The 13,078-nt window shown below is 39.9% G+C and overlaps 1 protein-coding gene across 2 annotated transcripts in view; it reads left to right on the top strand.

The window, feature by feature from the left end:
* LOC129182299 (alpha-1,6-mannosylglycoprotein 6-beta-N-acetylglucosaminyltransferase B-like) overlaps window positions 1-13,078 on the top strand; it is a 100,358-nt gene that overhangs the window by 37,670 nt on the left and 49,610 nt on the right. For both annotated transcript variants that reach the window (XM_054778241.1, XM_054778240.1), the window contains one exon: window positions 11,304-11,413. In XM_054778241.1, coding sequence (XP_054634216.1) covers window positions 11,304-11,413 — 110 coding nt within the window. The remainder of the gene's footprint in view (window positions 1-11,303; window positions 11,414-13,078) is intronic.

The raw sequence follows: 13,078 nt of genomic DNA, 5'->3' as shown, positions 1-13,078 counted from the left end.
ATGCAGTTATTGCCTTGTGCACGGTAGTTTGGGTGGAGAAAAAAGGTTATTGTTGACATGTAATTGGGGTCAAAGATACTAGATCAATATTGTGTGTGTCAATCCTGTTTTAAATGGGGCTCATATAGTGCATGTCCGGATGCCTAGTTTCAGCTGGGATAAATAAATTTGCATGATTGTTGTTATTGTTAGTGTATGTTAGTGTTGTTAATTATTGTTGGTGTTATGTTTTACAGTGGAAACTCTTAATGGTGCTGTTCCTCTTCGGCTCTAAATGATTTTTTTTTTTTTTTACGTACAAAATCAGTCTCAAAGAAGTGGCCAACAATTTGGAGTAATTATTTGGTTATGATAGGCTGTACATTCAATGATAGCTAACGTTATTAGCTAAACTAACTAAAAACATATATTATTACAGATATCTAATGCGTGAGCATGTGTGTTACGTGGGGTGTGGCTTGCAATGGCAGAGCAGGAAGAGGGCGGGTTTATAATGCTTAGAGCACATTAGAAAGCTCATGTCTTCCATGCAGTACCTAACCAAGGCAGACAGCACCTTTTAACTTCCTTACAGCTCATTCCGGAGAACATGTCACCCGAAGACTTCCCATTGGGAACAGTATAAAAACTATGTCAACATTGTAAAAACCTTCACTAAACGCAATGTTTTGAGTAACATTCTTACTTGTCATCTAAGCAATGATGTTCTTCCAACTTAAACATTATAGACAGAAATGCACGCACTGGTAAGATTTTGTCTCAATGCATCATGTATGTGACTATCCATCCAATTCCTCCCAGCTAACAAGTTCACACTTGCTCTTGAGGACTCTGGTCCAGACCAGATATATAAAAACTCGGTATGTGTTTTGGTGCAGTTTGCAGTTGGGATATAATTGGGCAGTTTTCATTATGTATTTTGTGACAAAACTCAGATATTCCAAGTTAATAAATTCAGTCTGGCCATGAGACCACGGTGCTGACAGCAACCTGATTGAGTGTAAAGCTTACAGAATTAATCGTGGGCCACACACACACACACGTTTAAACAAGTTTTAATTTTGGTTAACTGAGGTACAAAAACCACAAGACATTTTGTTCACTTTTTCCTGTTCAAAGCAGTTTGTGGTTCTTGGCATTGTCTTCCAGAAATGCATCCGTAAACACATTCCTCAGATGAATCATGTTTAGGGTTGGCCATAATTTGAAGCTGAGCGATTCGGATTCCTCGTTTCGATTCTTGTTCCTAACGATTCTCGATTCAGATTCTTTTCAGAGGTAGGGCCATAAAAGTTTGCATGGTTTAAATGTGCTAACCAAAGTTCTTGGATTAAATGTCTGAATGTCTCCATGATTTTTTTTAATTATATGAACTTTTTATGAATTACTTTACTATGAATTTCTCAAAGGGCTATTTATAACCATTGTACAATTATCAAACCATTGAATTTGAACATAAATATTTTGACGTCCCTTTACATAGTACACATTTACAAATTATTTTTATTTTTGAAAACCTTATGAAAAAACAATTACACATGTCCTGTTGTTTATGTTGGAGAGTGCCTAAAGATACAGAACAGACAAAGTGTAACTTAACCATGTTACTGAGTTCCTACGAACCTGCGTGCAGAAAGTTGGTTTGATTCAGAAGATGTTCCTTTTTTTTTAAACAAACTCTTTTCAAGGCAAAAAGTAACCAGCGATTAGAGCGACACTTCCCGTGCGAGCTCCCCGAACCATTACCGAGCAGTCCGGGCGCAGTGAGGGGAAACTACCGCTGTTGCTACTGAGCCGAATATCTAACTGCCAACGTGAAATTAACAGTGACCGAGACTCATATCTAATATCCAAACTAACCACGGTGAGCAACCACGGTGAATGGATTAACGCTTAACACAGAGTCTGGTCAACTTCCTGGCTAAAGCTCGCATTAACGTCAGGTTGTTTGTTTTATGAAAAAGTTCACAGACTTACGTTAGCTGGATATTTGAATTGGCCACCGTATTTGCAGTATGAAGTATAATTTGTTTGCTGCTTCAATATACTTACCTGACTAGTTGGAAGAATTCCGACATGTCAAAGACAGGGCATTCTTCTTCTTCTTCCTTGGTGTTCACCGGCTACTTATTTGTTGGTGTTATGCCATTGTTTTTGCCGGTCGGCACCGACCATAGGCATAGAAATTGTAAAAAAATGAACGATTCTGGGAGAATCTGAATATTAGTACCGGTTCCCATCCATGCTTGATGCCCAACCCTAATCATGTTATATTGTCCACTGGTGTCATCATTTGGGAAAGTTATTTCTAATACATTATTTTACATTTACAGGTGAAGTTAATTTGACCTTCCCTCAACTTCTGAGTAGACATCTCCAACTGTACTTTTCCGTACTTTTGTCTACTATAAATACATTTACTGTGTAGTAAAAAAAAAAAAAAAAAAAAAAAAAAAAAGTCCAAATCCAGGGAACTCAGGGACACAATTGCAGAAAGATGTTCTCTCACTCGGAGGGAGTCTCATCTTTGTGTGAGCTTCATCAGTGCTGACACACTGCCGTGTAGTGGGAAATTGGACTGGATGTCTGAGGCCTGCGCCTGCAATTTTGCCATAGGGCAGCCATTCATTAGGGTAGAAAATATAACAAGGAAAAGAAGCAGATAGAGGGACAACAAAGACGAAAGATTGAGGGGATAAAAGGAGTCACAATGATGTGAAGTTGACCTGCAGTATTTTGGAGATTAGGACAATATTTTCCCCTTTGGCCCTTTGTTCTTTTTGGCTGGGCTTCACCTGGGCTTTTTTGCTTAAGTTAGGTGAGTCACTAACAAGGCCATGTTTTGGCACAAACATATTTTGCATAATTCAGCTCTTCTGCGTACAGTGAAATACTTCTGCACAAAATCCTTCCACGAAGTTTGAACAGTTTATGCCACGTTATAGGCTACGTTCACACTGCAGAGTATGATGCCCAATTTGGATTTTTAGTTAAAATCCGATTTTTTATGTGGTCGTTCACATTACCAAAAAAATGCAACTTGTCAATGTCAACGCAAATCATCCGGGAAGTCACGTAAATGCGCAAAAGCACAAGGTCACACGCATCTCAATGTGCTTACAAAAGCGTAGACAGTGTGTGCGCTCCTTGGCGCGTTTGTGGCAATCTCAAGAATTGTGTGCAATGGGAGTCAATATTTTCGTAACCAAATGATCCTGCACAGCAGATTAAGACAAAATAGGGCAAGAATTTTGGCTATGGCAGTTTGTGTAGAACTCGTTGCAATGTCTGTTCCGAGGAGCGTGTGTCTTACAGGAACTGTGAGCCGCTTTACTGACAATAAGTAAATACAAATAATTTTCGGATGACAAGAAGAGCTTTAGCCTACATCGGTACCTTTTTATCAAAGTCTCTGTAAGCACGGCATTAAACATCTTTCGATGACGTATCGGTCGGATATGTGCGACCTGACCGTTCATACTGCAGTCGCATCGCATACATATCGGATTTATATTCACATACGAATGAGGCCTGAGGCACATTTGAAAAAATCTGAATTGCGCTGTTCACACTGACATGAAAAAATCAGATACAGATCACATATGAGCAAAAAAATCGGAATTGACCTGCAGTGTGAACATAGCCTTAGTGCGCAATCACTTCATGATACAGCACTGGATTGCTGCAACTTTCCTCATGTTTATATATATTTTGACTCATTCTGCTAATTGGTGTTATGTGCAAGATGACGGGCAGTTTGCATTTGGCAGTAGCTACCTTCCGAGCGGCCTCCTCATGGTTTCCAGTTGCCTGTGGAATCCCCAGGTAGTTGCAGCAGTACATCTGCTATGTTGCCTTCAGGTAGTTCAACCCCTTTAGTAGTGATTATCGTTCCTCATCTAGATATCATTCTCCCACATATATCTAATCTGAATGACATTCCGATGTCATTGCTGTATACCCTTTTGAGGTGAATCAGGGAGTCGATGTCACGCTCGTTCTTCACATACAGCTTGATGTCATCCCTGTAGAGGTGGTGACTGATCGTATTTCCACTTCAGAACCGGTTATGATCTGACAGAAGGGGGTTTAGGCCTATGCAGAACAGCAGTGGGGACATCTCTGTGGAATATACCACATTTGATGCTCACCTGTGCAGCTGGCTTTGAGTTGACTTCCAGACTTATCTTTTACAGAGTCATTGAGTTCATGAAGGTTCTTAGCATCCTGTTGATGTGATACTGCTCCACGCACTCCAGTAGCCGTGTGTGGCATTGAGTCATAGGCTTTCTTGTAGTCAATCCAGGAAGGCACAGGTTGGTGCTTCTGGTTTTACAGTCTTGGGTGATTGCCCTATCAACCAATAGCTGGTGTTTGGCTGCCCTAGTGTTATTGCCAGATACCCGAATGTGCTCTGCTCATGTATTGATCCATATGCCTACTCACTTTGGCCGCTACGAAGCCTGCCCAAAGATGCTTGCTTTTCAACAGGGGGAGGACATGGAGACCTTCCTTGTGCGCTATGAGTCTATGGCTTGCACATTGGCTGGCCAGAGGCCAAATGAGCTTGCAGAATTGTTCATCTCTTGGCTGGCGCTTGATGCTTATGCCTAAAAAAAAACAACAAAAAAACAACAAAAAAACAAACCAAAAAAAAAGGTTCAAAAAGCTCTTTCAGTATGTATTTCTCTTTTTCTCGTGCTTCTCTAAGACAAATATAAAGCAAAACACACACCCGGTTGGCCCTTCGCTCGCTGTACTGAGCGCTTATGGTTAGCTGAAGTTAACTACTTTAAGCAGAACAACAAAGGTGTCTCCTTGTGTACTGTAGATTTATATGAAAAAGGTTAATATCAGCAGTGCTTGTTGTTTTTGTGGTCTGCTGTGGAAACATGCTTCTTTGATCATCACAAATGATAAAGTGACTGTTTTGCTGTATTGGTGTGAAAATGATTAAAGGTCAGAAAGCCAGAATGACACCACGTCACATCACATACACCTCTTGTGCTGGAGAGCGTCCAGTGATGCAGTACTGCCCAGACTGTCCTCCTGGCTTAAGAGGATGAGCTCATTAGATGAGAGGGAGGGCATAGCCTCACTTAAGTAGAATATGAGAAGACATTTTCATTTCCCATCTCCAGAGAGAACCCTTTTTGGTCATTGATTTCTTCCCCATTTCTGTCACTGATCTTCTTCTGCATTACACATTCTAGCTTGTTTAGGCTTTTCTTGATCTGTTGTTGTTTTGCACATTTTGTTGAAAGAAATAAAATAAAAACCCAGTGATTCACACTCATTAAAATGTGTAAGGCTCACTATGCGTGTCATGTAGCAGTGGGATATCAACCCAAAAGTCTTCTTGTATTCTTTGATGATCAAAATTTATTGTTTCATTTAGCCTGCGTTATCTCCTAAATGAAAAGGAAGACCATTTTGTTTTACTGCCCTTTGGTGCTGCTTTCTGACGCTTGAGCTCTCTACTCCCATTTTGTGCATGTTTTTATGCAATTTATCTCACCAGCATACCCCATATCTTTTTCTCTGTCTCATATTTTTATTGCCTCCTAGGCCTCGTTGTTCAGTGCCCTTATCGTTGCACGCTTTAATTGGCTTATCTCGCATTGTCCCTTTTATGTATCATTGCTACATTTCCCTCCCTGTGTAGGACGTTTTAGAGAAGGTTTGGATGCACCGAGGTGTGTGTTGAGGTTCAATCTTTCAGTGATCTCTGCCTACAAGGAGCTGCTGTATAGTAATATTAATGCTGTAATTCAATTTTCTAGTGAATCAAGCCAGTTTATTAACAGACCATATCATTTGTTTTACTAATATGATGTTGGCTCACTAAAGCACTTGTCAAACAATCACAGCCAGCTTGGTGAACATAATTAAAAACTGCTGTTAAAAAATCTGCATTTGGACCAAATTCCTGTGCAGCAAATGTTACACCCCTCATTTTTGTTGTTGTTCGTTTTCATGCATTTGCTTTTGGCATGTAGTCCAAGCAGCCTTGCACATCATTGCATGCCCACACATGCATACACAATTGATCGCATCGAGTGATTTGTTACCATGCTGCATTTGGGAACTTGAAATTAATCAGGATTAAAGCCTTCTGCTGATTTGACAATACACAGAAATGCTAGCACTGAAGTGGCCACTAAAATAAAGTCATTAAAATGGAGGTAACGGGCAATGCAGCATAAATGAGCTTGAGCCATGATGCAAGCTTCACTTTGTGTGATGTGCAACCATGCAGATACGTTGGGGGGAGGAGGGGGGAGACACAACTACAATCTACACGCCGACAACTTATTCAGCACATCGTATCTTGTGAATGAGAAGTCCTGTCATCCGGCAGAGGAAGTGGGGAGCGCAGGTCCTTTTCTATTTCACGCTCCAACCAAGTGTCTACCAATTTGCATCACTCTCTAACGCTTTCACATCTGTTCAGATGTTAAAATGGAGGGGGGAGCAGAGATGCAGAAGCACGAGAGGGGATTGAGATAAAACATAGTAAAAGCTGCTACAAGACATGAGCAAAAGGGCACAAAAAACTAAACAACAACAACAAAAAACTAAAGTGGAATTATTGTACCACATACAAATCTGCTCTGCATTAACATCAAATTACAACTGGGTTCTGAGGATGAAAAATCCTGGTAGGCAGTGCACCATTTTTGTCATCCTGCAAGCAAAGTTTGGAATCAGCTTTGCAGATCCTGCACATTAGGCAGCATATAAATGTACCTGCAAACCTCACATCCTTTTTGACTACGGTGGTCATTGCTAGATTTCTGTCAGTGCATGATGTCTTCGTATTTTGAAGCTTCAATACTTACCAGACTGGGGGGCAATGCTACCCCTCATTTCTTCCAAGTGTCTGAGCATACACACAAACGGCGTGGGGCCTCATTTATAAAAATGTGCACAGAAATCTGACTAAAAGTCTCCGTACTCCAGAAACCCAAAATATGAGTACGGACAAAAATATTCAGACCTATAAAAAGTGGCGTACGCACACATTCACTGAATTTGTGGTTTATAGATTCCACCTTGAAGAAAAGTGTGCCTACGCAACTACGCCCTCCGTTACGCCCTTTCTACGCATCCACTTCACCATAGAAGGTCAATGCAAAGTTAGTCATGAATGTGGCGTCCACATTTAAAGAGCCTTGACTGCATTGTCACGGCTGTTGGGAAGAAGACAAGGATGAAGCAGACTTTCACGGAAACGGAGGTGGCATAACAAATAAAACAAAGATTGAGTGACGGCATGTCCGTTGTCATTGCTGTGAATGGAGCAAGGTGAACCGAGGAAAACTTTTAAAAAGTGGGCCAATATCAAAGCACACATTTCCATTTTTAGTGAGCATGTTTCTACATTTTTCCTAATTGATACCACGTTTTAGATAAATATAAGCTTAGCAAAATCTGTTTAATGTAAAGATGGACGCAAAGACTCAAAACTGGATGAAGTTGTGTCGAAAAACAATTGCTGTAATTCCAGATAAATATATGTTTAACGTAATGATGACAATTAACACCATCGAAATATTAGGTGTATTCTAATTATTTTATGGCGAGTTAATGGTGTGTGTTAGTTCAAAGCACAAGAAACCCCCATCATTTGTGGAAAAGGAAACTAATAAGAGTAACTTTATGCACACAACACCTGACACAATTAACTCATTCAATACCAAAGACGTATTTATACATTACTATAATCCCGAACGGCCAATCCCAAAAACGTCTTTATATGTCCTTTACGTTTTTTTGTGCGAGAGGCAAAAAGAGGTGATGTACTCTGCACTAATGCATTGACATTTCAGAGCACTTTTAAGCCATAAAAACGGCCACAAGGTGGCCGAGCTGCATTTGATAACAGCTCGGCAGGGTCATTTCAATGGAAGAATCACACATGACAGCGAGGAGGAAGTGAGAGAGTGTGGAGGAGTGTAGCGTGCAGAAGTTTACGCATTGTAGGGAAATTGTATTTTTATTTTTTTTTACATTTTTTTTAGGGAAATTTTAAAGCATTCACACACACGCATATGCACGCGTGCACACAGTTCAGTTCCAAATGTGAAAATTGTAAATAGCTCACGATGTTTTATTGGTAAAAAATAGTAATTTTGATGTAAAACCCCTTTTTTGTGTTTTTTTTTTTATGTTGGTATAGTTGTTTAGATATTTCAGCTGTCACAAAAGCAAAAATATTTGTGTCATAGTGCTTCAAATTTATTTTTTCCACAAAAAGCTGTTTTTCTTTTTTAGCCAGGAACTAATACTTTCCTGAAACTTACCTACTGTATGTCCAACTGCTGATAAAGAACGGAAAAACTTTTTTTCTGATTAAAGACGGGAATCTAATCTTTTTTTTTTTGGTAGGTTCCACTTTTCTATAGCCATAGAAGACAATATTCTGTGTGCATTGAAAGATCAATCATTACTCCCAGCCATTCATCGAAAAAATAGTTGACCAATTAATCAGTTATGAAAATAATCACTAGTTGCAGCCCTAGACAGAGTATGAAGTTGTTCATTGCTCTGTGTGAATCATATGAACAAATAAGTACGTTTAAAGTTTAATGATTATTTTGTGCATTAAGAGTGTTTCATCTTGAAGATTTCTTTTAGCAGCGGTGAAAAGGTGTCACTGTTAGTGGGGATTCCCAGAAAAATAAGTCTATCACTGGTTATGTGTATTTTTTGTACTTTGTTCAATTTTCCCCTACAGTTTGGTATTAAATGAATATGCAGACTTAAACCATAGCCATCGTGATTGGACAAACAACGTGAAGCTCAAATTCAGACCATTCAAACGGAAGGATGCCAGCATCAGGCTGGAATAAAATATATGTTGGATGATTACTTACCTATTTATCAGTGCTCATGAGAAACTACCAAAATGTAGCAAAATACTAATTTTTGACCTAACATTAATTAACCAAGTACTCGTGTTCAATAATTCGAGTGATTGAAGATAAAACGGTTTATGCTTTTTGAGCGTCCAGAAGTAGGGGGTACATTGCTTCAGGTCAAATGTCGGAAGGGGTACGCAACTGTAAAAAATGTGGGAACAACTGGTACACAGTATGTGTGGGTTCAGACGGCAAGGTATATTTCACAATGTAGCTTTATTCTCAACGTCAGGAATACAAGTCTGGGGCTACCACATACAATAAAAGATCAGAATCTTGTAGAAAACTCCTAGTTTATAATTTCATTTTCCATTTATTTTCATGTTTACCATTTATTTAGCAAATTATGTAATTTATGTAATTAATTTATCAAATTAATTTCTTGAATTGACGTTCACATTGTTTTGCAGCAGCCTGTTTTGGATTCCATCCTGGAAATTTTCTTGAAATCAATGCCATATTTGTTGTATATGTTTACTTTTGTCAAAATAAAAAATGAAAATAAAAAATTAAAAAAATCTCACCTGACCTTCTATTGCGCAACACAAACTAGGCGTAACACTTCTTGTATCCGGTATGTCCAGCCATCAAAATAAAAGCACAGCAGTAAAACATGCAGGTTATGCCACAACTTCAATACACACTGTTCACTGCGAAAACTCGGCCATTCTCATTCAAAAAAGAAAAATTGTACCCAGTTTCACCTTTTGTTCTTCTGTTCGCACATACGACAGCCAGTTCACCTCAAAATAACCGCTTTTTTTTTTTTTTTGCTTTGGCTTGGTGAGTGGATGTGGCACTGCCCAATCCTTTCGTCATGATACATGGTTCGCAACCAGTATTTAGCTCTCTTGTGTGAAGCGCCCGTGATGATAATTAGCACCTCCAAGTTCGAGTCCATGGTTCTCGCTCGGAAAAGGGTGGAGTGCCATCTCCAGCCCGGGGATGAGATCCTGCCCCAAATGGAGGAGTTTAAAGTACATCGGGGTCTTGTTCATGAGTGAGGGAAGGATGGAACGCGAGATAGACAGGTGAATTGGTGGGGCGTCTGCAGTGATGTGGTGATGTCAGTGATGTCAGAAGGAGCTGAGCCGAATGGCAAAGCTCTCAATTTACCAGTCGATCTATGGTCCTACCCTCACCTATGGTCATGAGCTTTGGGTAGTGACTAAAAAAGCAAGATCGCGGGTACTAGTGGCCGAAATGAATTTTGTCAGTTGGGTGGCTCCCTTAAAGATAAGGTGGGAAGCACTGTCATCCGGGAGAAAGTCAGAGTAGAACCACTGCTCCTCCGCATCGAGAGGAGCCAGATGAGGAGGCTTGTCTATCTGGTCAGGATGCTTCTCGGACACTTCCCCGGGGAGGGGTTCAGGGCACGTCCGACCGGTAGGATGCCTCGGGGAAGACCCAGCACACGTTGGAGAGACTATGTCTTTCTCTACTGGCCTGGGAGCACCTCGGGCTCTGCTGGAAGGAGCTGGACGAAGTGGTCGGGGAGGGGGAAGTCTGGGCTTCCCTGCTTAGGCTGCTGCCTCCGCAACCCGACCTTGGACAAGCGGCAGAGGATGGATAGATGAACTCCGTTTCACCATTAGCTATACACTAACCTGCAAAACAGCAGCATGTACTACATGTACTATGTAACACACTGTTCATGAATGGATTGGCTGCATAAGTGTGAACAAGAGCTTATCATTGGCTGGACAGTATTTGTCATTCGACCTACGACCTCTTCTGCTTATTTTGCACGCTGTTACTCCGGCAGCCCTGTACAACCATGCACTTTTACCAATGCACTCTTTCAATGTTCCTACACTGTCATTCCTGTCTTCTATGTGCTATTTCTGACCCCTCCTTAGTTTTGTTTCCTGAGTTGTATTGTCGTGATTGTATTGTCAAATTGTGAGCACACCAAATACATTCCTAGCAACTGTATACCTATACTGTTGATATGGCTAAGAAACGTGAAACTTGATGGTCTTGGATGTTGTTACCGCTTGTTGTTGCCAGTCACTCACTGAGTTGCATTGCAAAATGATACAGAATAAATTATGTGTTCATTTTATTTACAGTTCAGGTTGGATTTTATTTTGTGTACTACATGGATTTGCTGTGAGCTGACCATGCGAGTGCTCACATGCACAGCTTAGAGGGAACATTGCAAGGGGCCTGGTAGATATTCTCTTCTTTCTAATCATCAGTATAAAATAGATCCCCACTTTTTGCTGAGGTTACATTCCAGGACAACTAGTTAACCAAAGCGAATAAGATGCTTTACCATTGTTCACTCATGACACAATCCAGGTTTAAGACCAATATATGCCTTGCACACTTGAGTCTGAGAAGTTAAATTTGTACTTTTTTGCTGTGTGTCTTCAGGTTTCAACCAGCTGGCCTCATGGAGATGATCCAGGCTATTGCTCAGAATGTGTCCAACATGGCAATCAGGGTGGAGCAGATCCTGCAGAACAGCATTATGCAAGGCAAAGGTACAGTCATCACTATGACATAAGTTATGCAATATAATACCGATACCTGTGCAGTACTGTGATTAACCCAAAGTCATCTGGAATAGGCTCGTTCACACATGTGATCCTAACGAGGACAAGCAGTTTCGAAAATTGAGAAATGGACTTGCACAGTATACATACAGTAAAACAGCAGAACACATTGTATGGCCCTGCATTACAGTTCTAATAGTTTTGTAAATAAACAGAGGATACAATTTTGTTAAGTTATAAGTTGTTATATTGTATATTTTTCTGTACACCGTATACTAAAATGTGTATTGGATTCATAAATACACATTTCTAGTCAGGCTTTTTGAGTGTCTTTTGAGTACAACTACACATTTGACTTATGCTTACCCTCATCTCTGTACATGTTTGTTTCAATACATGGAGAAAACCCTGGGGGAAGCGTATTTATGAAATATTCTCAATTTCATTAGGCAAATGGAGAGAGGAATGGGGAGAGGTGATTTCAAAAAGAGAAAAGCAAGAAGGGTTGCATTCACAAACAATACATGCCAATCAGATGTATTCTCTCTCTTACTTGTGTGCCCCACATCAGCAGCAGACGGGCAGTTAACTAAGTCAATGGAGCAATTAATGCAGTCTGTGCGGCCCAAGAGAGCATACTCGGTCTGTGGCGTGACCCAAGGGTAGTTAACAGGAGCAGACATGCTGCATTGCTTTGTAACGTCTTGTGAGCAGTGTGTACTGCACTGGCCCAAGTGTGGTGTGGCGTTGCAAATGTGATTTAAGAAATTTCGTTCTTCAGTGTATGCCACGCTGTCATCATCAACATTGGAGTATCATTGCCAGGGTTTCCCCTAGGATTTTTTTTTAAGCTGTGGTGGTGTGCTGCATGGGATGCTGGCTCTCGCGGCTATGTCATGCCACTGCTGTGTCACTGTGGCAGCATTTTCTTTTTTATATTTAAATTTACTGTTGGTAATAACAACATTGTCAACATTAGGGTCTTTTCATAGGCTTGAACATGGAATGTATTAATTAACTTTACATCTTTCTTGTTGTCTTTTCTTCCTCTCCTTATCAAGTGCCAACAGGGCAGACAGAAGATTCCGGTGCACGTTCTTCAAAATAAAACATAGTGAAACGTTTTTATGATATTGATATCGATATTGATATTTGAGATTTGATTTGATGTTTTATTTCAAACTAATTGTGGTCAATATGTAAATAATGGGCTATACGTGTATCTATATAGCACAGGGGTGCTTAGACATTTTCAGCCTGTGGGCTACTTTTAATATGACCATGTCCAAAAGATCTACCTCCTACAATAAACAGAGAATATACACAGGTATATATATTTAGTATTTATAAATATGTGTGTTTATATACATTGTACATCTATATCACAGGTGCACACACTTTTTCAGCATGCAAGTTACAAATTAAAAAATGACCTACTTCTTACTACATGTATAAAACATATAAAACTTTGAAACTACTATACTAACTACTATACTAAATACTAATAATTAGTATTTCACATTGACTGTTTCAAAGTTTACAGGTAATCAAAATAGTTGATGCTCTATCATCCAGTAATTCACAATTGAAATCAATATTGCAATAAAGATAATTCCTCAATAGTTGTGTACATAACCTGAGTAGTATGTCAGT

Source organism: Dunckerocampus dactyliophorus, chromosome 6 (assembly GCF_027744805.1).
Source record: "Dunckerocampus dactyliophorus isolate RoL2022-P2 chromosome 6, RoL_Ddac_1.1, whole genome shotgun sequence".
In the NCBI taxonomy this organism is placed as follows: Eukaryota; Metazoa; Chordata; class Actinopteri; order Syngnathiformes; family Syngnathidae; genus Dunckerocampus; species Dunckerocampus dactyliophorus.
The sequence above is the reverse complement of the archived record's forward strand: the minus strand, read 5'-3'. Positions and strand labels throughout refer to the sequence as shown.